At 46.3% G+C, this 27,871-nt stretch overlaps 1 protein-coding gene across 1 annotated transcript in view; it reads right to left on the reverse strand.

Annotated features, from left to right (window-relative positions):
* LOC127622013 (visinin-like protein 1) overlaps nucleotides 1–27,871 on the reverse strand; it is a 48,765-nt gene that overhangs the window by 13,218 nt on the left and 7,676 nt on the right. The window contains exon 2 of the mRNA XM_052095867.1: nucleotides 17,604–17,770. Within this exon, the coding sequence (XP_051951827.1) occupies nucleotides 17,604–17,765 (162 nt within the window). The 5' untranslated portion in view covers nucleotides 17,766–17,770. The remainder of the gene's footprint in view (nucleotides 1–17,603; nucleotides 17,771–27,871) is intronic.

The raw sequence follows: 27,871 nt of genomic DNA on the forward strand, positions 1-27,871 counted from the left end.
CCCAAGCGAGTAGTGTTGGTGAACTGGGAACGTTTGGAGGAGGCCCCTGTCTTCGAGATCTTCAACTCACACCTCTGGCAAAGCTTTTCAGGCATTCCTGCGGAGGTTGGGGACATCGAACCGGAGTGGTTACTCACCCTCATGTGATACCAGATGTTCATGCCATACCAGGTGCCTCAAGGAGCTTCCATCGCCAAAGCCGTGGTGGAGAGCTGCGGACTCAAGGTCTTAGGTGCCTAAAGGGGTGGTAACCCTCGAACACCGTGGTGGACACTGGTGGTCAGGGAAGCTGTCCGACTAAAGAAAGAGGCCTTCCCAGATATGTTGTCCCGGAGGTCTCCGGAGGCAGTTGCAAGGTACCGACAGGCCCGAAGGGCTGCGTTCTCTGCTGTGAGCAGAGGGAGGCAAAGCAGTGGGTGTGGGAAAATTTCAGAGAAGCCATGGAGAAGGACTTTCGGTCCGCACCAAAGTGCCTCTGGAAAACCGTCTGCCACCTTAGGAGGGGGTAACAGGGAACCATCCAAGCTGTATAGACGCTGTTGACCTCAACTGAGGAGGTTATTGGGCAGTGGAAGGAACACTTTGAAGAACTCCTAAATCCCAACCCACCCTCTATGTTAGAGGCAGAGCTGGAGGCTGATGGGGGATCAGATCAAATTTCCCTGGGGAGGTCACTGAGGTAGGCAAACAACTCAGCAGTGGCAAATGCTCATCCAGTCTACATGTGTTTTGTGGATCTGGAGAAGGCATATGACCGGGTCCCCCAGGAGATACTGTGGGAGGTGCTGCGGGAGTAGGGGGTGGGGGGGGTCCCTTCTTAGGGCAATCCAATCCCTGTACGCCCAAAGAGAGAGCTGGGTCCTCGGCACAAAGTCGAGTTCGTTCCATGTGGGTGTTGGTCTCTGCCAGGGCTGCGCTTTGTCACCAATCCTGTTTGTGATATTCATGGACAGGATATCGAGGCGTAGTCGGGGTGGGGAAGGGGTGCGGTTCGGTGGGCTGACGATCTCATTGTTGCTTTTTGCAGATGATGTGGTCTTCTTGTCATCATCGGTCCGTGACCTTCAGCTCTCACTGGATCGCTTGGCAGTCGAGTGTGAAGCGGCTGGGATGAGGATTAGCACCTCTAAATCTGAGGCCATGGTTCTCAGTAGAAAACCGATGAAGTGCGTACTCCGGTTAGGGAAGGAGGTATTGCCCCAAGTGAAGGAGTTCAAGTACCTCGGGGTCTTGTTCACGAGTGAGGGGAAAATGGTGCGGGAGGATAGCTGGAGAATCGGGGCAGCGGGGGCGGTATTGCACTCGCTCTATCACAGTTGTCACGAAAAGAGAGCTGAGCCGGAAGGCAAAGCTCTCGATCTACCGGTCAATTTTCATTCCTACCCTCACCTATGTTCATGAAGGCTGGGTCATGACCGAAAAAACTAGGTCGCAAGTACAAGCGGCCGAAATGGGTTTCCTCAGAAGGCTTCTCCCTTAGAGATAGGGTGAGGAGCTCAGTCATTCGTGAGGAGCTCGGAGTAGAGCCGTTGCTCCTTTGCGTCGAAAGGAGCCAGTTGAGGTGGTTTGGGCATCTGGTAAGGATGCCCCCTGGGCATCAGGCACCTCCAGCTGGGAGGAGGCTTCTGGGAAGACCCAGGACAATGTGGAGAGATTACATCTCCACACTGGCCAGGGAACACCTCGGGGTCCCCCAATCAGAGCTGGTTAATGAAGCTCAGCATAGGGAATTTTGGGGCTCCCTGCTGGAGATGCTGCCCCCACGAGCCAACTTCGGATAAACAAGTTGAAGATGGATGGATGGATGGATGGATGGAGTACAGTCATTTATATATATAAAATCAGAAAAAATGAAACTCAGTCCCAAGGGAGCACTACTCTGATGTAGAAATACTTTGCAATTTAAATAATATATAATTGTTTAGCATCTTGGTAATAAAAATATCATAATGATCATAATAAATCAAATAAGGAAATTTGTGACATTTATCATGTTAAAAGAATAGTTCACCCAAAAATGAATATTTTCTCATCATTCTCTCACCCTCATGCCCATACCAGATGTTTATAACTTACTTTATTCTGCAGAACAGAAACTAAGATTATTAGAGGAATATTTCAGCTCTGTAGGTCCTCAAAATGCAAGTAAATGGGTGCTAAATGCTCCAAAAAGCACATAAAGGCAGTAATGGTTAAATCCATATCTTCAGAAGTTATATTTATAGGTGTGGGTGAGAAACAGTTTAATATTTAAGTCCATTTTTGAAAAATCTTCTTCCTACCCAGTAGGGGGTGTATGCATAAAGAATATGCAACGAGAAACACAAATACAAGAATGTGAAAGTGAAAGTTAAAGTGGAGATCGACTGAGCAGGGAGGAGATTTTGTAGTAACATTTTAAAAAATAGTGTTGTGTTTCTCACCCACACCTATCAGAATGCTTCAGAAGTCATAAACATCTGGGATGGTATAATGGTGAGTAAATGATGAGAAATTTTTCATTTTTGAGTGAACAATTCCTTTAAATTCTTTGTGCAAGTTTACATTTCCTTGCTTACATTGATGTACAAAAGATGCTCTTTGGAACATTCTCAAATCATGCTGAGATAACATAGATTATCAGGTTTTGCATAAACTTGTTATTCCAGCTCAAGTGCATGCTGTATTAAATAAAAAAATGTCTGATTCAACTTTTCACTTAAATTATACTGATAATATAATGTGTAATGAAAATAATCGTGTTAAACTAGAACAGACTAACTGTAGCATTTTCACACATCTTCTCAAACTTTTTAATGCCACTGTATATATATATATATATATATATATATATATATATATATATAAGTAACCAGTGATAATTAAACAATGAAAACTAATGTCAGTAAAGATACTATAAGTGTGCAATCCTGAGTGATACAAGCTCTCTTTCACAAAGTCTGGCAAATCGAAATCCCTCATCTGTATGACGCAGTCCAGTCCCAGCTGACCATAGATCACAGGCAGCACAGTGCGGAAGACCTTGGGGTGACATTGAGCAGAGATGCACCAGGCTGCTGTAGTGGCCGCCGGCTAATCAAGAGAGCCATCAGAGATTTTTCCACCCAACCCTTGTACGTCACGAGAACTCACATAGGGCAGGTTGGGCTCATCACCCAAACACAAATGTTAGCCTTTCTGTAATGGCATAGAAGAGTACTTCTAATCAATGGAAGCAATGTGTGTGTATGTGTGCCTAGACACACACACACTACAACTCAAGAGCATCACTTGATATTATTTATGAAAATTGTTGATTCAATTGTTTTGAAAGTGCACTGTCATTATATTAAATAAAGCCAAATTGTTGTGAATTGTTGTCATGCACTGCTGTGTGAGCCGATAGACTGTTCTTTTGAAAGTTTGATTCCAAAATACATCTATTGTTAAAAACAACAAGGTAATTATCATGAGGATTATTATTAAATACATCAGTGTGACTGAATGTAATAGCATAAATAAAATAATATATATATAAAAAATAATTAATGGATCATAATTTAGTGTCAAAGTTCAATTTGAAATACCCAAATTAAATCTAATTTTCTCTCAATGAGAATTAAAGCACTGTTCACCGAACTGTTCATCTCTGCAGGTCTTCAGATCAGGAAGAACACCAATTCACGAACAAGTGCCACTTTAGGGCGTGAAGCTGCCTTTTAAAGGGAGCTCTGGCTTGGTTGGTTGTGTCTACGACTGCAGGTGTTAGGTCACTCAGATCTTCCATGTCCCTTCCAGGGGCCAGAAGTGGAGGTTCCAGAGGTCTAGGCGTGGATGCCAGAGGGTGCCCCCTCCCTGGGAATGAAGGTCCTTTCCGCCGCTCTGTCCACCAGGGGAACCTCCGAGTGAGGAGGCCGGTTCCGGGCAGTAAAAGGTCCCCTCCACGACCTCGTCAACTCATCATGCACCTCCGGGAAGAAAGGTACCAGGGTGTGGGGTGTGGGGTGGGGGGGGGGGGTGTAACTGGGAGTGGCACCCTGACCCGAACATGTGGGGAGGACAGAGGGTTCCAGTCCAAGCCCATGCTCACGGTGGCCCGGGCAAGCATGTCGGCCATCTGCGCGTCGGCCTCAGACTGAGCAGGCTGAACCAAAGGTGGCAGCCCAGTCAAGTCTTCTGCGTCAGACGCCTGAGCACTCTCCAATGCAGCGGCAACATCATCATCAAATTCCGGGGGCTCGAGGGAGAAAGCAGGCTGGAAACACTAACCTCTAGCCCGGACGGAAGCAAGCGAGTGTGCCAGGTGGTTCGTAGGGATTTACCTGGCAAAACTGAGCCCGCTGCCATCCCCAAATCGCCTCCATCGCCAGCCGAGTCATCCTCAATCCCATGAGAAGAAGGAGCGACACGGGGGGGCGGCTGAAGTCTCTCCAAGTTCTCTCTCAAGAAAGACCCCTTGTGTTACTACATTCGACACAATGTCAAGTTAGTGACAGAAGGGGAATTACAATAATGATGGGAGAATCCAATTGCAGTTTATTTTCAAATCCAAAGACTTGAGTCCAAAGTAACAGTACACAGTAAACCAGAACATAACTATAAACGATGACTTGATTTACAGCATGAAGACTGACATGATGTTATACCAACAATACTCAACCCTGGACAAGAGAACATGAGGGCTATAAATACACAGACAATGGTAATGTGACAACCAATGAAAAAACTGAACTAACAAGGTAACTAGGCAATGAAACAACATTGTTAGTTAATTCTTCAAGCAATACACCGACATCTATGACAGAGCAATGGATATCTAAACTTCTTGCATTTGCACTGATGCTATGAAGAAGATGAAAAGGAGAGGGTATCACAATTTTCTCATGTGTGGCCTTGACCACATTGATGAATTTTCTGTAGGTTTAATTAAATAATATAATTGATCTATTGTCACACATTATACATACATTTCTGCATATATACAGTGAAATTATTTTTTTTCACGTATCCCAGCTAAGCTGGGGTCAAAGTGCAATGTCAGCCATGATACGGCACCCCTGGAGCAGATAGGGTCAAGGGCCTTGCTCAAGGGCCCAACAGTGGTGTCTTGGCAGTGTTGGGGCTTGAACCCCCGACCTTCTGGTCAGTAAGCCAGAGCCTTAACCACTGATTATACAATGTAACAACCTGTGTAAAGCTATAAATTAAAAACTAAAATATAAATCAGAAGCATCTTCTGATTTTTCAATCTCTTTCTACATTCCAAGACTAATGTGAATGTAATGCAAAGAGAAACATACCGATCCTCTCCATGAAAAAATTAGTGAATGAGAACAGTTGCTAATTTTGGAAAATCTGCCAGTTATATTTGTGTGTATGACTATGTGTGATTGACAAAAAAGGACAGTGACTGAAGACCCCATGAAACATCTGGACAATTGCAGTTTTATGTCCTGTGTTGACATATTTCCTATTGAAAAAGAAGTTGGAGTGCTGACATATACAAGAGCTCCTCCTTTTTTTTTTTCAAATAGCCAATAACTTTTCAATTATATCACATGAACCATTATATGGATGGATGGATGGATGGATGGATGGATGAATGGATGGATCATTTAACCATTAAATAAAAGAAAGCTTGCATTTTGCCCAGGATTTGACTTTAAGTCGTCTAGCCACATCATTGCCACACCAGGGCTGCAAACCAGAGGCCATCCTGTCATTCCACATTCACACACTGTTAGCTCAGATCTTGACTGATGTTCGATCTACACATTTCTCCATTTGGCGACAAGATCAGGATCTTGATCTGTCTAGTGAGGGTGATGTAACAAACTGGTGTCAAACAGGAAGACATTTGGGGGGGGTCTTCATCTGTCTTTCAGAGACACAACACATAGTCAGATATTTTTGGGTGAACAATTCCTTTAAATAATCGCAATATCATGATCTGTTAGTGACGCTTCGCAAACTCTTATGATTTCAGTCAGAAAGAGTTGATGCTGATTTCAGTCAGCATTAACATGACATTTTCAAAGATAATTCTTGGATTCAGCTTGACTGAAATTGAACATTAAAGTGCATGTAAATTAACTGTGTCACATTTTTGAGTCCAGCCAACACACCACATGTTCCATCACTGTGTATATATGTCGTCTGTTTAGCAACCAATTCGATTTGAACATTCGACACTCAAGTGCTTCATTCAGCACAAACCCAAATTCCATTACACAGCACCTCATTGCTGTTGTCACAGTCATAACATCTGAAACTACAGCAAAAAAAAACAGAGAGACAAAGGAATCATTTTACTGACATGAAGTACAACTCTGGATGCTATTGACAGATTAATCAACATGCAACACAGTATTCAACCGTAAAGTTAAAAATTTTCCATTAGTAGGGCACTGTAAGAGAGGTTCTATTTTGCAGTGGAGTAAAATGCTATAAATAGAACTGTGAACTTCGCCACATAAATAGCAAGCCATTTTCAAAATGCCAGTTCCCCTCCATTATTTAGATTGTTATAGACAATGTTTGCCAAAGGATTATGAAAATCCACTGGCCAACAATTCTCATCACAACTTTTGTGTAATACATTGCAAGGAGTGTTCCCCGAGGTTATAATAGTTTAGAATTTTTTATATAGTTTTTATTTGTACTTAATTTTCAAATTTTCACTCTAGTTTGTTAGCTCTTTGTTAGTTTTAGTTTATTTTTAGTTTTTCATTACATTTCGTTTTAGTTTTTGTATTTATATTAAGGGATCATTGGAGAATCATTTGTGTAATGTGGGTCGTATAGCTGGACTCCCCAATGTCCAATTTGTAGATAAAATTATTGCAGGTGCCTTCCAAGTAGATTTTGCTTAGGGCTCCAATATCCATAGAATCGGCCCTGTTGAAAGTACACATATGCAATCAACTCGATCCTCTGTGACAGAAATGTAAATTGAAAAACTGGGTTAGGAGATGATGCTATTGCCATATGGTAATTTAATTATGTTATGTATGGTAGCCAAATAAAGAAAAGCCTCCATGTCCATCATCTACAGCTCACATTTCTTTGGAATGAGATCTACTTTTTCATGTTATTGCAATTTGCAGCAAGATCCACCATGCACAATATGTACATTGTCAAAAAAACAAAACAACTAATATCTCTGTAGTTGTAAGTGAAATTTGTTGATTCTCAATACCAGCATTTCACAACAAATAATGACACAAACTAATTTGTAATGTAAGCATTGTACTCAAATAATTATTCAAGACTACTATACAGTCAGTAATAAAATAACAATACAGCAATGAATAGAAATAAATTAAAAGCAACAGAACAAAAAATACAAAATTGCAAAAGAAAACAGTGCTTTTAGCAGCTTTCAGTATCAAGTATTCAAGTAAACATTCATAATGAAATGCTAAGTAAAACTAATTCAGGTCTTGACTGTATAATGTACTCTATAACACATTAATGCTTTTTCAAGCTAATAAAGTTATCCAGCCAATAGCAGTGAGTGATGTTCTAATTTTCTTGTTATGGTTGTTTGATATTAACAACACAGACAGCAGCAGGTCTATTAATAATAAATAAATTAAAATAAATTGATCAATTGTCACACATTATACATACATTTCTGCATATACATGGTGAAATTATTTATTTTTCACATATCCCAGCTAAGCTGGGGTCAGAGTGCAGGTAGTTTATTAGGTTACATTAAATCCTATATTTTGATGCAAATCAGCTTTCCCCCCCACTGTTTACATTCCCTTTAATCATCACTCTCTGTGTTTAAATGAATACCTCAACAAGATGGGCATTTTGGTGGAATTTTGAAATGTATTTGATCGTTCAGGTATGAAAGCGCACAAAGCCTCTTGTCAGTGAAAACTTGCAGCTATTATTAGACGGTTAGCGAATTATAAAATTACACGCTCTGGATTATTTTCAACAACAGAATAAGAATATTAACTTTGTAATTAGGCCTTGGTTATATCACAACTACTTCTGATTATTTTTTTATTATTGACATTCAGGGTGCTTTTCTCTTTCATGTGCCCCTTCAAATGTTAATGTGGAGCCCTGCTGAACTTCAAACCAAACTCTTTACCAGTTCCAAATTAAATGTAAAACAAAGCACAGATTGACAGTATAATACAGAATGAGTGAAAAGCCTGTTTTCTATCTACCTGCTTTGCCTCTCTGGTATTGCTCTGTTGCTGATGCAGTGAGGTCAGGCCATCTATTAGTTTATGATAATAACCCAGTTCCCCAGATAAAGTGCCATGCATAAATGCAAAATGATAACATTTGGACTTAGTAACAGCACTTATTGGGTCAATTCACAGTCTGGAGTACTGTATTTCGTATGTCTCTCTGCCTTTCAAAGGTAAAAATAACAATAAAGCTGACTTTAACTTTGACTTTTTGACTTCAAATTCACTTCAAACCTTGAAATGTGTAAATTAATATGAGGCTGTGAAAATACAATAAAAGATGTATTTTTAAAGTTGAACCTGCTGAACAATTGACACAAAGGTAAGCAACTATGCACATGGAATACATTGAACCGACTGTACATCGATCCAAGCCTCGGTTTTATTCGCATAAATATAAATATGACATCTAGGATACCCTGCGATGCTTCTCCAAATTTCCCAACACTAAAGATAAGGGAATCATTTATTTTAACCAATTCATTTACATGAACTGTCCAAAAGACCAGTTCACATCATCAGAGGTCATCATGGGCACTCTGAATGGTCTGCGGCTACGCAGCCCCGAACACAGCAGGGTGCGATTTGTTGTGACACATTCCTTCTGTAACCACTATTTTCTGTGACTTGTGCGACAGTAGACCTTCTGTCGATTCGGGCCAGACAGGATATCCTTTGTTGCCCTCTCACTTTGATGAGTCAAAGGCACACAACACCTGTCGCCGGTTTGTGGTTAGTTCCTCCTCGGACCACTTTTGGTAGGTTCTCACCACTGCTGACCAGGAGCACCCAACAAGCTTTGCCGTTTTAGAGATGCTCTGACCCAGTCGTCTGTCCGAATCAATTTGGCCCTTGTCAGAGTCACTCAGATCTTTACTCCTGCCCATTTCTCCTGCGTTCAATACATTGACTACGAGAACTGATTATTTGAATAACTCATTATTTGCTTCACCTGAAAGTGGTCATAATGTTTTGGCTCATCTGATTTATGTCTGTGGAGGCAGTGGTGGCTCAGTGGTTGAGGTTCATGGTTACTGACCAGAAGGTTGGGGGTTCAAGCCCCAGCACCACCAAGATGCCACTGTTGGGCCCTTGAGCAAGGCCCTTAACTCAGGTTGCTCCGGGGGGATTGTCCCTGTAATGAACACTCAAGTGGGTTGAGATCCATAAGCGGGTTTTATTGGACAGAGGAATAGTCAAACGTACAGGCAGGGTCAAACCACAAGCAGACAGGAATATAGTAGGCAGGCAGATACAATAACAGGGCAAGCAGAAGATCGGGGCAGACAATGGAGATCGATAAACAGGCTGGGTACTCACAGGGCAGTGGCAATCAAACAGGGTCGGAGAACAAAGCAAGGTTGGTACACGGTAAATCTCAGAGTAAACAGGATAACGCTTGGTAATGTAGCCGGAGCAAACAAGACTTCGCAGTGAAGTGGAAAACAGACATGATTTAAATAGGGACGAGATAACAAAGAACAGCTGGGGCATAATCAGACCTAGGTATGTGGGTTAATAGGAAATGTGGTTTTACTGGTTAATACTCAGGTGAACCCGATCTCCGATGACTGAAGGGGAAGGTGCCCTCACCAGTGTTCGTTACAGAGCCCCCCGTGAGCGGCTCCTGACGCCAAGACGCCGACCTCGCGCCGAGGTCTCCCCGAGGTCGAGGGGCCGGTTTCTCCGGGTTGATCTGATGGAACTCCGTGATGAGGTTGGGGTCGAGGATGTCGTTCGTACTGACCCAGGATCTTTCCTCCGGACCGTACCCCTCCCAGTCCACCAGGTATTGGATCTGACCTCGGTGTCGTCGGGAGTCGAGCAGAGTTCGCACCAGGAAGGCCTCCTCGCCACCCACAGTCAGGGGGGGGAGGGTCCGGGGGTCCCCTCCTCAGCCATCGGGCCATCGGCCGGTTTCAACAGGGAGACATGGAAAGTGGGGGAAATGCGATAATTAGTAGGGAGTTGAAGGCGAAATGAGACAGGGTTAATCTTTCTTAGAATTTTGAAGGGACCCACATACCTAGGACTGAGCTTTTTGCATGGTAGGCGAAGACGAAGGTCTCGGGTGGACAGCCAAACCCATTGGCCCGGGGAGTAATCTGGACTGGGGTGGCGATGGCGGTCTGCTTGTTCCCTGGAACGGTTTAACGCCCACTGTAGGTGGACATGCGCTTTGTCCCACACCGCCTCACTGCGCTGAATCCAATCGTTCACTGCGGGAACTTCCGAAGGTTCGCCGGACCAAGGAAAGAGAGGGGGCTGGTACCCCAGAACACACTGGAAGGGGGTCAGGTTGGTAGCTGGTTTGAGAAGGGAATTCTGTGCGTACTCGGCCCAAGGAAGGAAGCGGCTCCAGTCCGATTGGTTGCAGTGGCAGTATGCTCGGAGGAACTTGGTGATCTCCTGGTTCAGGCGCTCCGTCTGACCATTTGACTGTGGGTGATACCCTGAAGTGAGGCTGACGTTTATGTTCAAGAGCCGGAGGAATGCCTTCCAGACCCTGGACGTGAACTGGGGACCCCGGTCCGAGACAATATCCTCGGGAAGTCCGTAGTAGCAGAAGACGCATTGCAGCAACTGCTCGGCGGTCTCGAGGGCTGTGGGAAGCTTGGGTAGAGGTATCAGTCGGCAGGCCTTGGAGAACCGGTCAATGATGGTGAGGATCGTGGTATGGCCTCGGGAGTTGGGTAAGTCCGTGATAAAGTCCACGGCGAGGTGCGACCAGGGGCGCTGTGGAATGGGTAGTGGCTGGAGCAGGCCTGCAGGTGGTTGTTTTGGGGTCTTGGCCATGTTGCAGGTTTGACACCTACTCACGAAGTCGGCTGTGTCGGTGGCCAGCGTCTCCCACCAGAAGCGGTTCCTTAAGAGGCGAACGGTGGACGTGATGCCAGGGTGCCCAGAGTTCGGGGCGTCGTGCACCCAGCGCATTACCCTCTCCCGAATGCTGGGAGGCACAAATGTCCGGTCAGGCAGGCATTCAGGCGGAGGCGTAGCAGTGGCCTGGGTGATGTCAGATAGGAGGTCCCACTGGACGGGAGCTAGGATCAACTTGGAGGGGATTATGGGTTCGGCAACGGGGCCTTGAGGTTCGGCCTCGTACAGTCGTGAGAGTGAGTCGGACTTGACGTTCTTGGATCCTGGGCGGTAGGAGATACTGAAGTTGAATCGAGTAAAAAACAAGGCCCATCTGGCCTGTCTGGGGCTGAGTCGTTTGGCAGAGCGTAGGTACTCCAGATTGCGGTGATCCGTAAAGACCAGGAATGGATGTCTGGCTCCCTCCAACCAGTGTCGCCATTCCTCCAGGGCGGCCTTCATGGCCAGGAGTTCGCGGTTGCCAACGTCATAATTTCGTTCGGCCGATGTGAGTTTGCGGGAGTAGAAGGCGCAGGGGAAGAGTTTAGGCATGTTACCTTGGTGCTGGGAGAGTATAGCCCCAATGCCTGTGGCAGACGCGTCAACCTCCACCACGAGGAGGATGTCAGGGTTGGGGTGATGCAAGATCGGCGCGGAGGTGAAGCGTTCCTTCAAATGGTCGAAGGCCTGAAGAGCATCGATGGACCAGAGAAGCTTGGTTCGACCCTGCTTTACCATGGCGGTGAGTGGTGAGGCGACGGTGCTGAAGTTCCTGATGAACCGCTGATAGAAGTTGGCGAATCCCAGGAAACGCTGGAGTTCCATCACCGTGTTGGGCTGAGGCCAGTTTAGAATGGCTTGAACCTTACTGTCGTCCATGGCCACCCCCTCAGGGCTGATGATGTATCCTAGGAACGTGACGGACTTCAGGTGAAACTCACATTTCTCTGCCTTGGCGTATAGCTGGTGTTCGATCAGTCGCTTCAGTACCTGCCTGACCTGAATGACGTGTTCTTCGAGAGAGTTAGAGTAAATTAAGATGTCGTCAATGTAGACGATCAGGCACCGATTGAGCATGTCTCTGAAGACATCGTTGATGTGGGACTGGAACACCGAGGGACTATTGGACAAGCCGAACGGCATGACCCGATATTCATAATGGCCACTGGTGGTAGAGAAGGCGGTCTTCCACTCGTCCCCCTCCCGGATGCGGATCAAATTGTAAGCACAGCGCAAGTCCAGCTTAGTGTAGATCTTTGCTGACCTCAGTTGTTCCAGTGCCGCGGGAACCAGGGGCAGAGGGTACCGGAATTTGACGGTGACGTCATTTAGGCCATGATAGTCGATGCAGGGACGAAGAGAACCATCCTTCTTGCCTACGAAGAAGAACCCGGCTGCCACCGGAGAAGTGGATGGACGGATGAATCCTTTGGCCAGCTCCTCCTCGATGTATGATTTCATGGCGAGGGACTCGGGTTCCGACAAGGGGAAGATTCTGCCTCGGGGTGATGTAGCTCCTGGCTTGAGCTCGATGGCGCAGTCGCTGGGACGGTGAGGCGGAAGTAGTGATGCCCTGGCCTTGCTGAACGCCTCACTCAAGTCAGTGTATGCTGGGGGTATCGAGGGGAAGGCGTCAGACCCCTCTGAGACTTTGGTAGCCCCCACGGTGGCGGGTTGAACGGGCTTCAAGCATCTCGCCGAGCAGTCAGGACCCCACCGCGTGATTTGACTGTTCCGCCATGAAATTTGTGGTTCGTGTAATCGGAGCCAGGGAAGACCAAGAATGACTGGGTTGTGAGGGGAGTGAATGACATAGAAGCACGTGGTCTCGGTGTGTAATACACCCACCTGCAGGAGGATATCGATGGTGGTGTAACACACTCGGCCGGATCCCAGCGGACGACCATCTAGCGCCGCCACTGTCAAAGAAGGAGAGCAAGCCGTCAGAGGAATATGGTGCAGTTTGCAAAAATGAGGTCAATGAAGTTGCCCGCCGCTCCTGAGTCTATCATGGCATGCGCACCGGTACTGGACGCTAGGTAAATGAGCTTAACGGGAACTTCGAGGCAGGTCTTAGACTGCATAGAGGAAATTAACAGACTCACCCCTGGCCGTTGTGGTTGTGGAGGGCGTGTAGGGCAGCTGGAACGTTGATGTCCTGCATGGCCACAGTATAAACAAAGGTGATTGGAGAAACGGCGCTCCCTCTCCTCAGGAGAGATGTGGGTTCGGTCGACCTGCATAGGCTCTGATGTATATTGGTGTTGGTGTGCCATTGGAAAAGGTGCGGAGCGCCGAGCTGGGGACCACTGAACTGGACGTCTGGAGCGGATGAGGCTGTCTATGCGGATCGCCAGGGAGACGAACTGTTCTAGTGAAGTTCCCTCATCACGACAGGCCAGCTCAGATTGGAGTTCCGCATTCAAACCCTGCCGGAAGAGGAGCTTATGAGTGGATTCCACCCAACCGGTCTGCGCGGCGAGGGTGCGGAAGGAGAGTGTGTAATCCGCCGCCGTGCGGTTTCCCTGGCGGAGAGCCAGGAGCTGTTCGCCGGCGTTCTTACCGCCCTCGGGGTGATCAAAGACGTCAATCAACCCCTGCCTGAACGAGTCGAAGGAGAACTGGGTGAACCCCTGGTTGGTCCAGACCGCGGTGTCCCAGTCGAGCGCTCATAAAGAGAATTTTACTGTCATCAGTGGGATACAGCACCGGTTGTTGTGAGAGAAAAACCGAGCACTGCATGATGAACTCCTTACACCTTGAAGGCGTACCGTCAAATTTGTCGGGTAGTGCGAATCGTGGGCTGGCGGATGGGAGGAGCTGGGGATTGACGCCGGCTTCCGCGCTGGCTTGAGGTTCTGCCGGCGCCGGTGCAGGCGCGGGCTGGTGAACGGCTTGCATGGAGCGCATCATCTCCTCTACCGCTGACGTGAGCCGACCGAGTTGATGTTGTTGTGAAGCCAGCAGGTTAGCTTGAACAGAGAGTTCTTCTGCCATACGTGAAATCACCGCTGGATCGATGTTTGGCGAAGTCTTCTGTAATGAAGACTCAAGTGGGTTGAGATCCATAAGCGGGTTTTATTGGACAGAGGAATAGTCAAACGTACAGGCAGGGTCAAACCACAAGCAGACAGGAATATAGTAGGCAGGCAGATACGATAACAGGGCAAGCAGAAGATCGGGGCAGGCAGCAGACAATGGAGATCGATAAACAGGCTGGGTACTCACAGGGCAGTGGCAATCAAACAGGGTCGGAGAACAAAGCAAGGTTGGTACACGGTAAATCTCAGAGTAAACAGGATAACGCTTGGTAATGTAGCCGGAGCAAACAAGACTTCGCAGTGAAGTGGAAAACAGACATGATTTAAATAGGGACGAGATAACAAAGAACAGCTGGGGCATAATCAGACCTAGGTATGTGGGTTAATAGGAAATGTGGTTTTACTGGTTAATACTCAGGTGAACCCGATCTCCGATGACTGAAGGGGAAGGTGCCCTCACCAGTGTTCGTTACAGTCCCTGTAATAAGTGCACTGTAAGTCGCTTTGGATAAAAGTGTCTGCCAAATGCATAAATGTAAAATGTAAATGATTGTGTGGCTATCCTTATGAAGACTCTCCATTGAAATAAGGATTTTTATACTGTACAAACTATAGATTCTATTCCCTAAACCTAATCCTCACAAAAAACTTTCTGCATTTTAAAATTTTCAAAAATAAAAATGTTGTTTAGTATGTTTTTTAAGCGATCTGAATTATGGGGACACTAGAAATGTCCTCATAAACCACATTTATAGCATAAAAGCCTTGTAATTACCAGTTTATAACCTAAAAAAATGTCCTTGTAACCCCCCAACCCCCACACATACAAACATACACAATCACTTCAGTCCCCAGCAACTCAGTGCCCTGCTAATGTGAGGTCATCCATTTCCTCTCCAACATCTCCCCTGGATTTTAATAAAACTAACTCTTGATATCACTTTATTGGAAACCACTATCCCTGCTTGCCTACAGCAGTTTTTCAGTGCATTGTGGTTTTTAAGTAGACCTGTGGTTCTTTACTCTGGCTGTGTTGGTAGAAATGTTCTTGCATAAATGTCTTTACACAATTCATATTCAAATTATAAAGCATGTAGTGTCATTTTATAATTGGTTCAAGGTTGTATAGAAACTCAACAGGCAGTGGTATCTACAGAAAAAATAGCACTTCAAACATTTCTGAAAAACCATTTTAACAACTTAAGATAATGGCCACTGGTCTGCTGACTTTTTAGTCAATATGAAATCAGAGTTAACACTATTTCCTTTCTTTATGGATGTTCCTGGTCTTAAAGGGGAAAAATAAAAGTCACCCGAAAATAAAAATTCTCTCATTATTTGTTCACCCTCATGCCATAATAAAACACAAACAAAGATTTTTAGAAGAATATTTCAGCTCTGTAGGTCCTTACAATGCAAGTGAATTGTGATCCTTTTTAGCTACAAAAATCACATAAAGGAAAAATAAAGTGCCCCAGTGGTTAAATCAATATCTTCAGAAAATATATGATATATGATAGGTGTGAGTGAGAAACAGAGTGAAAAAATCTTTTCTTTAATCTAAATCTCCACTTTCAGTTTCACTTTTAAAAGTGAAACTAAACAGGCGCCACATGTGACTTTCATATTTGAAAGTGGTGATTTATAGTAAACAAGGTCTTAAATATAGATCTGTTTCTCATCCACACATATCATATCGCTATTGAAGATATGGAATTAACCACTGGAGTCTTAAGGATTCCTTTTGTGCTGCTTTTATATAGATTTTTTTATTTATTTATTATAAATGCATTGAAAGGACCATCAGAGCCGAGTTATTTTCCTAAAAATCTTTGTTTGTGTTCTGCAGAAGAAAGAAAGTCATGTATCAAAGCGACAGCAGATGTGGTAGCGGTGTTACTATGGATGCAGCGGAGTGTTATTGTTTATTCAAAATTATTGAAAATTAAATTAAAGCGTTTCAAGATTTCATGTGCTCACAGTCAATCTCAGCGAGCTCTGTGTAAGCATGCTCACAGCCCTGGCTGAGGCATGCAAGGCTGGGCCACCAACAAATCCTCCTTAAATATCCGTGCTCCGCCCCATCCTCGCGCGTCTCCCTCGAGTGTCCCTCTGCAGCTGCCGTGGTAGGAGAGGGGATCTGTTTCGATATGGAAAACAGCACTCGTTCCCATCTGACAAAGGGATATATCGCTCGCAAGGAGGAAACATTTGCAGAATAGCGTCTTGAAAAAGGCGTCACTACATGTACTGTAGGCTACACAATAAAAACAAACACAATGCAATAGCATTACAGATGGCCAAGTGATAAAGGATACTCAATTCGTCCAAGCACAAGCAGGGAAGTAGAAATAATCCACTTTCTGTAAAGTTGTGTAAACACACATGCTGCACATGTACACACAAAAACAGACATACATGCACACAGACATGCATGATGCAACACACAAGCATAGCTGTATATGCATACCGAAAAGAAACAACAAGCATTCAAATACAAAATTGTTTTACTACCAAAGCTGTCTGCAAATGCACAGCTTTTGGTTGTAGATAGCGAACACAGACACACACACACACATTTACTACAGCATATTTGAGATAAGAAAGTCAAGTTGCATCTTTAGAAATGCATTGGATCTCTTTAGCCAAGTTGCTGTCTTTGTCATATTGCTGTAATTTGGTTAATATTTCAGTCAATATTAAAGTACTAAAAGATTTATGATTGTCACATTTTCACAGGTTTGGTTGGTTTTAGAAAGTAACTTCAAAGTAAAGTAATTAGTAATCTGATTACTTTCCAGATGAAGTCATTAGTAAAATAATCTAATTACAATTTTACAAAAGTAATTAGTAATCAGTAGTGGATTACTTTTTAAAGTAACATACCCAGCACCGATGGTTAGTGTGTGGAATGCCTACTCTTCACAATCCAGTCAGTTCCCAGTGGATAAAATCATGTCCTGGCCTTAATGCAGAAGTTAAATGGGTAGCGAACTGTTATTTTATAATAGGGATGACTAATGTCTGACCTGTGGTGCAGAGGGTTGTGCACATATTTATGACATACAAGAGCTGTTGGCTCATGGGAACCCAGTATCGAGTGTGGCCTTTGTCCTGTCTGGATTCCATTCCCTCTCTCTCATCCCTACTTTCCTGTTTAATCTATAATAAAATAAAGGCAAAAAAGCACATAGAAATTGTATAAAAATAAAAAATAGAAATATAAATGCCTTTAACCACGGGAAGTAAAACATAATTTTATATAAGTAACTTTTGCCTTTGTGGTGTTTGATTTGCCATAAAAATGTGTATGTACGGGCAGCTAGCATAGCCCCTGAGATCTAAAGTGAGTTTAGTGCCAGACTAACTGTATGACTTACAGTCACGTATAAATCACATTGTACATCTGATGCAATCCTCAGTGACCTTTCCAGTCTGGAACAACACCATCAAAATGCCAGCACATGTAGGGAAATGTATCATAAAGTGACAAGAGAGTCCCCACCTTAACATAAAGCTGCTGGAACTCATCCAGGTTGAGTCGGCCACTGGGGCAATCCTTCAGAAAGCCTTTGTACCACTGTTTGAGTTCGTGCTCGTTAAATTCTGTGTTCTTCACCAGGTCCTCCATTACCTCAGGGGTCATCTTACTGTTCTGTTTCCCCATGGTGTCTGCAAGGCCCAGAAAACAAAATTGCTGTGAAATCACTTCATCTGGAGCTCTAACTCATTTGAGAAAATAGGATATTTTGTTAATTTGGCCAAGCGCACACACATTAAAGGGACAGTTCTCCCCAAAATTAAATTTATATCGTCACTTATTCATCCTCATGTTGCTTTAAATCCATATGACTTTCTTTCTTCTATAGAACACAATGGAGAAATTCTGAAGACTGTGCTGGTCACTTTTTTTTCATGCATTTACAATGAAAGGGGACTGAAGCTTTCAAGCTTCAAAAAGGATGCAAAAGTAGTATAAAAGAATAATAAAAGTGGTCCATGTGACTTGGTGTGTTTTATTCCAAGTTATCTGAAAGCATATGATAGTATTGAATGAAAAACAGACCAAAATTTAAGCTTTAAAATTACTTTGAAAGTTTCCGTCTTGAAGTCTTCTGTGGTTTACACAGAAGAAAGTATGTCATATGGGTTTGGAAAAACAAGGGTGGTAAATGATGACAGAAGTTTCATTTTGAATTATTCTTTCAATGCACTGTAAAGTTAAATTGCTGGCTGCACAAACTAATTTCATAATGAATACCATGGCTTAAATAAGACTTAATCAAGCGGTTGAATAAATGTGTTGGTTTGAGTGAGACATTGTGGATTATCAGTCCATACTGTTTGATTACATCAAATAGACTTGGTGTAATCACTAGGACAAATATCATATCGCAATTCAAAAATTAGTAAAGCACTTAAAGCCAGGTGTGTGAAAATTAAAACAGTTATTATTAAATGGATAATTCACACTCAGTTTTAAATGGATTAAACACAGTGGTAATTTGCTTTCATATTAATTGGTAGAAGAATTATTTATTCTGATAATCACAAGGCTTAATAATAAATTAAACTGTGGTGTATTTTGTCATGTTTCTGTTGCAGGCATTTTATAAAAATAAGAAGCCACTTGAATCGTCTAGGTTACGTATGTAACCTCCGTTCCCTGATGGAGGGAACGAGACGTTGTGTCAGAGAAGCGACACTAGGGGTCTCTCTTGAGCTCGATATTCACCTCTGGACTATGAAAAAGGCCAATGAGAGTTGGCAACCAGTATTTGCATGTCCCGCCCGGACATACGGGTATTTAAGCGCGCAAATACTGGAGTTCATTCAGGATTTTTCTGAGGAGCCGGAAATGGTCCGGCCACAACAGTGGCTCGGCTCAGCGACGTGGCAGGGGAGACACAACGCCTCGTTCCCTCCATCAGGGAACGGAGGTTACATACGTAACCTAGACGTTCCCTTCTGTCGCTCTCTCCACGTTGTGTCAGAGAAGCGACACTAGGGGTCCACTTATAAAAGTGCCATGCGCTGAGCCGTGTACGTGAACTGCTGATACAGGAGCGAGCAGGTATTCTTACGTGCAGGACGACCAACTGTATCAGGCTGCACGTACCCTTCCCCAATGCCCCATATAAGCCATCAAGATTCCATATCGTTATCCTGGAGGGGAAAAAGGTGCTGGCCGCCAACCTGGGAACGGGCCAAGCCTGGCCGGGCCTCTTTTCTCTCTCTGTTTCTCGCATAGAGCAACTAAGGCCGGGGCCCTTACACGCATTGAGGGAAGGGGGTCTTAGCCCTTATTCAGGGCGGAGAAGACCCTGCGGAGGCCACGCCTACCCGAGAGGGGAGGCAAGTTTAAGTGGCAAAACCATCAGAGGCCTGCTTAGGCCTATGTGGAAAAGTCGGTGCGGTGGTGGATCCAGCCTCATAGAGGGGGGAACATACAGCACGGCAGCCGAGGCAGCCATGACTGCCTAAGGGAAACACGGGAGTCAGCTCGCCAGAGGGGACAGAACCGTGGTGTTACACATAGGGGAGTCCTATGGGATGATTTTAATCTCAATATGATTAATGAATGCACACACAATTATGTATGTACTAGATAAATGTTGTGAATGTATTTTACTAACCACAAACAAATGCCATTTGATTTGAATCTGTGGAATTCGGGATTGAATGATTGTGCAGCGATTTGTACAAATACAGACATATTTGCAAATAAACATGTTCTGTTCTACATTATTAAATCAAAAATTGCTCATGCAAAAATGAATCCGTGCAGTTGTGGATCAGAAGACACGCGTGCATTTATTGACATCTTGTTCGAATCGATCGTGTTCGGTTCATTTGGATTTTGAGACTTCCTTTTCGCAGTTTACAGCATTCCACCCACACATACACACACACACAACTAACGAACAAGCCAGTGCTATTCATTAACGTGAACACGATTCGTAAATGTGTGTCACTATACAATGAAACAAATGCTTTTCAACCGGTGTCTGTAGAATTAAGAATTACATATATGTGCAGCAATTTGTACAAATAAAGTCATGTTTGTGAGTATGAATGTTCTGCTTTGTGTTAAAGTGTGACAATTTCCGCGTGCAAAAAGGAATCTGTACATTTCTGGATCAGTCGACACGCTTGCATTTATTCCTTGTTCGAGTCGATCCTGTTCGGTTCATTTGGATTTTGAGACTTGCTTTCCGTATTTTCAGCATTGAGGAGCCACACGTAACTGAAAGGCAAGGCATACAGCTACCACTAGATGGCAGTCGCAGAATTAAAGAGTTGGCCTGCCCTGGTTTGAGAACAGGTGATAATGGACATTGTTCGCGTTCTCCCGAAGAACCTTTAAAACATGGATAATACCATTTTAAACCAACAAGCTGGTTGGGGGAGTAAAACTAATCTTTTTGTATTTTTTTTTTTATTTTATTGCATACTGAAAAAAAAAAAAAGTAACTTCCTATAGACTAGCAAGTTAAAAACAATGTACATTTTATATATTTGACATATTAATTACATTTTATAAATATTCATTTGATGAGATATTAAAGGGTAACTAAACCCTAAACCAACTTTTTTAGTTAATGATCTGTAAGCATGGGGCTTTATTAGTACTGGTCATTGATTCAAGTACTTTTTTTGACATTTGTGTATAAAGTGTTTTAATTCTACAATATATGGTGTAAAAACGTCTGAGTGCTGCCCTCTTCAGGTTGAACGGTGGCTACTGCAGTTGAATTTTCCTATTGGCTGTTGCGGTACTTCGTGACGTAAGCGGTGACAGCTGACGTAAGCAGGTTCCAGCTCACCACGCCAGATTCATGTACATATCGTCTTGCGACTGTGTGAGGAATAATAATAACATAGAGTCTGACAGCAGCTGTCAATTAATCCGTCACTACGAGTCTCAGGTAATCTTTGGTAATCAAACAGTTGGTGGCACCCATTGACTCCTTTAGTAGTCAATGGTGAGAGGTTTTGCTCTGTTCTCAATGGGTGGTTGTCCCATCCCTCACGGAACACATTGAGGTTTGCTTGCAGTCGGGGCAAAAATACATAATGGCAGCAAAACAGGTGAAGAGTGCTGCTCAAATCCAGCATGTCCTGTTCCTCAAGTGTGCAAGATTTGGTAGAACACGCTGGTGACTCCCATCCAGAGATCACACCAGAGTCTCTCTACTCTTCATTTAAAAAAAGACAAATTACAAAAAATAATTACATTACATGTCTTTCAAGTAGTAGTTAAAGACATTTAAACAATCTTCTGATTGTGCACACTTTTGCCTGCTATAAAGCAGTTACTGTCTGGCCCACGTACAGAAAACATCAGACGAGCCACGCCAACATTCTCTCCTCCCTGATCAGCTCGCACTCTAAACAATAATATAACATACATAATGAAGAGCCAACATTTCTTTGTTAATATCTCATCAAATGAATATTTATAAAATGTAATTAATATGTCAAATATATAAAATGTACATTGTTTTTAACTTGCTAGTCTATAGGAAGTTACTTTTTTCTTTTTTTTTTCAGTATGCAATAAAATAAAAAAAAAATACAAAAAGATTAATTTTACTCCCCCAACCAGCTTGTTGGTTTAAAATGGTATTATCCATGTTTTAAAGGTTCTTCGGGAGAACGCGAACAATGTCCATTATCACCTGTTCTCAAACCAGGACAGGCCAACTCTTTAATTCTGCGACTGCCATCTAGTGGTAGCTGTATGCCTTGCCTTTCAGTTACGTGTGGATCCTCAATGCTGAAAATGCGGAAAGCAAGTCTCAAAATCCAAATGAACCGAACAGGATCGACTCGAACAAGGAATCAATAAATGCAAGCGTGTCGACTGATCCAGAAATGCACAGATTCCTTTTTGCACGCGGAAATTATCACACTTTAATACAAAGCAGAACATTTATACTCACAAACATGAATTTATTTGTACAAATTGCTGCACATATATGTAATTCTTAATTCTACAGACACCGGTTGAAAAGCATTTGTTTCATTGTATAGTGACACACATTTACGAATCGTGATCACGTTAATGAATAGCACTGGCTTGTTCGTTAGTTGTGTGTGTGTGTATGTGTGGGTGGAATGCTGTAAACTGCGAAAAGGAAGTCTCAAAATCCAAATGAACCGAACACGATCGATTCGAACAAGATGTCAATAAATGCACGCGTGTCTTCTGATCCACAAATGCACGGATTCATTTTTGCATGAGCAATTTTTGATTTAATAATGTAGAACAGAACATGTTTATTTGCAAATATGTCTTTATTTGTACAAATCGCTGCACAATCATTCAATCCCGAATTCCACAGATTCAAATCAAATGGCATTTGTTTGTGGTTAGTAAAATACATTCACAACATTTATCTAGTACATACATAATTGTGTGTGCATTCATTAATCATATTGAGATTAAAATCATTCCATAGAGTCCGAAGGCGGCCTTACCTGTGGAGCACCTATACCAGTACAGGGTAGCTTGCGGTACCCGCAGTGGTTTGGGTCAGCGAGTTCCTCCGCTGAACTGCGACCCACGAGGGCTAGGGAGGAATTGACCAGTGTCCCAAACCTGAGATCTCCTGGGAATGAAGGTACACTGTTTCCCCTGGTTAGGGGGAAGGGCGCTAGGTGCAAGCGATTCACCCGGTCAGATCGTGGGCGTGCCACCGAGTTCTATGGGCGCGGTACCTGAGAAAACACGGGACGATACTGACTCAACTCGGAGATTGTAGAATCTCGCAAAAGTGTTAGGTGTTGCCCAGCCCGCTGCTCTACAAATGTCTGCTAGGGCAGTGCCCCTAGCCAGTGCCCATGAGGACGCAACACTCCTGGTGGAGTGAGCTCGGACCCGCAAGGGGGGGGGCACGGCCTGGGTGTGATAAGCCAGGGAAATGGCGTCGACAACCCAGTGGGCGGGTCTCTGCTTGGAGACAGCTTTCCATTTCTGTTGTCCCCCAAAGCAGACGAAGAGCTGCTCAGAGCATCTGGTGCTCTGTGTGCGGTCCAGATAAATACGTAAAGCACATACTGGACACAGCAGTGAAAGGGCTGGGTCTGCCTCCTCCCGGGGCAGCGCTTGCAGGTTCACCACCTGATCCCTGAAGGGGGTGGTAGGAACCTTGGGCACATAGCCCGGTCGCGGTCTTAGGATCACGAGAGTATCTGCCGGACTGAACTCCAGGCAAGCGTTGCTAACAGAGAACGCATGCAGGTCCCCGACCCTCTTGATGGAAGCGAGCGCGATCAGCAGGGCAGTCTTGAGAGAGAGGGCCCTGAGTCCAGCTGAGTCAAGCGGCTCGAAGGGGGGTCTCTGGAGTCCCGTAAGGACGACCAAGAGATCCCAGGAGGGGAAAAGGTTAGGCCGGGAGGGAGTTATCTTCCGGGCACCTTTTAGGAACCTGACGATTAAGTCATGCTTACCAAGAGACTTGCCGTCTACCGTGTCGTGGTGGACCACGATAGCGGCGACATACACCTTGAGGGTGGAGGGGGACAGCCTCCTCTCCAGCCTCTCCTGAAGAAACATGAGCACTGACCTAACTGTGCACTTCTGCGGGTCTTCGGCTCGGGAAGAACACCAGTCCGTGAACAGACGCCACTTTAGAGCGTAGAGATGCCTGGTAGAGGGGGCTCTGGCTTGATTGATTCTATCTATGATGGTCGGTGGTAGGCCGGCTAGATCTTCCACATCCCGTCCAAGGGCCAGACGTGGAGGTTCCAGAGGTCTGGGTGCGGGTGCCAGAGCGTGCCCCGTCCCTGAGAAAGAAGGTCCTTCCTCAGGGGAATTCGCCAGGGAAGGGCTGTCGTGAGGAGCGTGAGGTCCGAAAACCAAGTCCGGGTAGGCCAGTAAGGGGCTACCAGAATGACTTGCTCCTCGTCCTCCCTGACCTTGCATAGCACCTGTGCAAGAAGGCTCACTGGGGGGAATGCGTACTTGCGCAGCCCCGCAGGCCAGCTGTGTGCCAACGCGTCTGCCCTGAGGGGAGCCTCTGTCCGGGCATACCAGAGCGGGCAGTGGGAGGTTTCTTGGGAGGCAAACAGGTCTACCTGAGCCTTGCCGAACCGGTCCCAAATCAGCTGGTCTGACTGGGGTGGAGCCTCCACTCTCCGCCAGGCAAGCTTTGTCTTGACAGCACGTCCGCTATCACATTGAGGTTGCCGGGGATGTGAGTGGCACGCAGTGATTCCAGTCGCTGCTGACTCCAAAGGAGGAGACGACGGGCGAGCTGTGACATGTGGAGGGAGAGTACTCCGCCTTGGCGGTTTATGTAGGCTACAACCGTGGTGCTATCTGTCTTGACTAGGATGTGTTTGTTCCGAATTAACGGAAGAAACTTCTGCAGGGCCAGAAAAACAGCCAGCAGCTCTAGGCAGTTGATGTGCCAGCACAGCGGGCCTCGGTTCCACCGGCCTGCGGCTGCGCGCCCGTTGCATACGGCACCCCAACCCAATTTGGAGGCGTCGGTTGTGACCAGAACGCGTCGGGACACCTGCTGCAAGGGTACTCCTGCCCTAAGGAAGCAGAGGTCTGTCCAGGGTTTGAAGGTTTGGCGGCAGGCAGAGGTAACTTTTATGTTGTGCGTGCCGCGGCGCCATGCTCGTCTCGGGACTCGAGTCCGGAGCCAGCGCTGAAGTGGTCTCATATGCATCAACCCCAGCGGCGCCGCCGCCGCGGAGGATGCCATATGCCCCAGGAGCTGTTGGAAACGTTTTACCGGGACCATGGCGCCTGGCTTGAAGGAAGCGAGGCATTTCAGCACTCACTGAGCACGCTCATTGGAGAGACGTGCTGTCATTGGGACTGAGTCTAACTCCAGACCGAGAAAAGAGATGCTCTGGACCGGGGAGAGCTTGCTCTTTTCCCAGTTGACCTGAAACCCCAAACGGCTGAGGTGGCTGAGCACCTGGTCTCTGTGTGCGCATAGTAACTCTCGGGAGTGGGCCAGTATGAGCCAGTCGTCGAGGTAATTGAGTATGCGTATGCCGGCATCTCGGAGTGGGGCAAGAGCTGCCTCTGCGACTTTCGTGAAGACGCGAGGGGACAGAGACAGGCCGAAGGGGAGGACTTTGTACTGATACGCCTGGCCGTCGAACGCGAACCTTAGGAAGGGGCGTGTCGAGGGCTAATTGAGACGTGGAAGTACGCGTCCTTCAGGTCTACCGCTGCGAACCAATCTAGATGCCGAACGCCAGATAGAATTTGTTTCTGGGTGAGCATTTTGAACGGGAGTTTGGACAAGGTCCGATTGAAAACTCGCAGGTCCAAGATCGGTCGTAAGCCGCCGCCTTTCTTGGGTACAACGAAGTAAGGGCTGTAGAAACCCTTCTTCGTTTCGGTTGGAGGGACAGGCTCTATCGTGTCCTTTAATAGAAGGGAGGCGATTTCTTTGCGCAGGGAGAGGGCATGTTGGCCGTGTACTGTGGAAAAATGTACGCCCACGAAGGGGGGCGGAGACCTGGCAAACTGAATTGCGTAACCGAGTCGAATGGTCCGGTGCAGCCAGCGTGACGGGTTGGGCAGTGAAAGCCACGCCTCTAAACTCCATGCTAGGGGCACCAAGGGGACGGGTTTTTTTGACGTACCCGGCGGGGCTTCGCAGCGGTGCGGAACAGGTAACACGGCGTCGGGAGGCAACGTGGCGTCCCGAGGCTCTGGTGCTGAGAATAAACTCAAAGCACTTACCTTGCTCCGCGCACCCGGCGGGGGGGCGGGTTCGTGACTGAGGAGGAGGTCTGATGTTACCGTCCTCTGGACTCGTCTGAACCGGCCGGCCGGGGAACAGTCGTGGGGCTGGAGGCGGGGACACCACGTCCATGGAGCCAGGACTGTTGAGGCCTGAAATCAGAGTGCCGTGAGAACGGCATTTGCGGGCCAGGTGACCCCAGAGACAACAAGGAAATAGCTCTATAGAGTGTAAAGAATTTAACAAAAAAAAAATTCTCCTTCCGGCCCTCCACCGGGGAACGGAGTGGTCTTACCAGCTCCGGAGTTAACGTCTCGGTCTCTGGGTCTGTCATCTCAGGAGCGCCTGGGAGCCTTCTGGGTCCTCAAGGTGGTCCGTGAGACGATGGGCGTCCAACTTCTGCGGGGAGCTCAACGCTGGGGCTGAGAGCTGGGCCCACTCACTTGTTAGTTGAGGCAGAGCACCGCTTTCTTTCTTTCTTGAAAGCAGCAGGAGGACGCCCTCGGCGAGCAGACAGGGCATGGCACCTGGCGGCAGGTTTGCGGCAGGGCGGGATGCTTTTTTGCTTGAAAATAGCCTTGGTCTGTTTCTTCACCACTGAGGACTGCTGGGTGAAGTCGTCAAGTGGTGTCGCCGAATGGACGGAGCTGGGAGACGGGGGCGTTTGAGAAAGCGTGCTTTGTCTGCCTCCCGTACTGCCTGTCCATCGTTAGCGTTCTGGACCACGGAGTGGCCATCGCCTGTTTGAGTGCAGTTCCTGCAGCACGTCAAGAACAGGACTACCCAAGTGCAGATTTGAAGTGCCCTGGCCCGGTGGACTTGCAGGAGGGGGCCATGGCGTGCAGGGGAGCGGTCTGGGACCGTTCTACCACCGAGGGTAGCGAGAGCGAGGAGCGAGGAAGCTGGGCTTGCTCAGCTCGTCATGCACATCCGGGAAGGAATCCGGGGGCGTGGCTGTGAGCGGCGACATGCCTCGCGAAACCAATTAAGCCCGGGAAGCATAGCGGACCTTCCTGCGTCAGGCTCAGACTGGGCGGAGACCGAAGGTGGCGGCCCAGGCGAAGTTATCCGCGATTCGGCGCCGCTGTTACGCTCTCCGATGCAGCGGTGATGTTATCATCCAATGCCGGGAGCTCGAGGGACCGGCGGTAGGCTGTTAGCGGACCGCACTAATCCCGAGCTCGGGGAAGCAGGCAAGCGTGCCGGGGAGGCGGGAGGTTTTCGAGGGGATTTACCCGGCGAAAGCGTCCCGTTATTCTCCCCAGATCGTTCTCCATCGCCCGTGGCGCCTGCCTCAATCCCGTAGGAAGGAGGCGAGGTGCGGGGGGCGGTTGAAATGGCTCTCTCTCAATACAAGAGAAAGCAGAGATCGCAACGCTGCCGCGGTTATGTTCTCACTCTGAAAACATAACCCATTGGAGAGCATGCTCATCCCGAGCTCGGACGGAAACAAGCAAGCGTGCCGGGGAGGCGGGGGGTTCCGAGGGGGTTCACCCGGCGAAACGGAGCCCGTCACTGTCCCCAGATCGTTTTCATCGCCCGCGGCGCCTGCCTCAATCCCGTAGGAAGGAGGCGAGGCGCGGGGCGCTGAAGCGGCTTTTTCTCACTACAAGAAAAAGCCTACGACCGCAATGCTGTCATGGCTATGTTCTCGTACTGAAAACATAGACCATTCATAAAAACGCTGCCTGCGTGTGATCGCAACCCAGGAATGCAAGGCAGTTTTTATGGCCGTCAGAGGTGGGGAGAATCAACGAATCAACGAGGCGGAAAATCGTCTTTAAAAAGACGCGTCCTGAGAAGGACGTTCAACGCCTTCTTTTAGAGTGAAATTCACTCTTTTAGAATAACTCTTTCGAGTTGTCTGCGCTGTCAAAGCGCCCAGGGGCAAGAATGCACAGCCGTGCACTAATGAGAAAGCCGCTGTTGTGCGCCGTCAGATCCAACAGCATGCAGAGCGTCAGAGGATTAAACAGGAACTTGGTGTGTAACTGCATGCACAACCATCGGCTCCGAAGAAATTTTCTGAATGAACTCCCGTATTTGCTTAAAT

This window comes from Xyrauchen texanus, chromosome 28, assembly GCF_025860055.1.
Source record: "Xyrauchen texanus isolate HMW12.3.18 chromosome 28, RBS_HiC_50CHRs, whole genome shotgun sequence".
In the NCBI taxonomy this organism is placed as follows: domain Eukaryota; kingdom Metazoa; phylum Chordata; class Actinopteri; order Cypriniformes; family Catostomidae; genus Xyrauchen; species Xyrauchen texanus.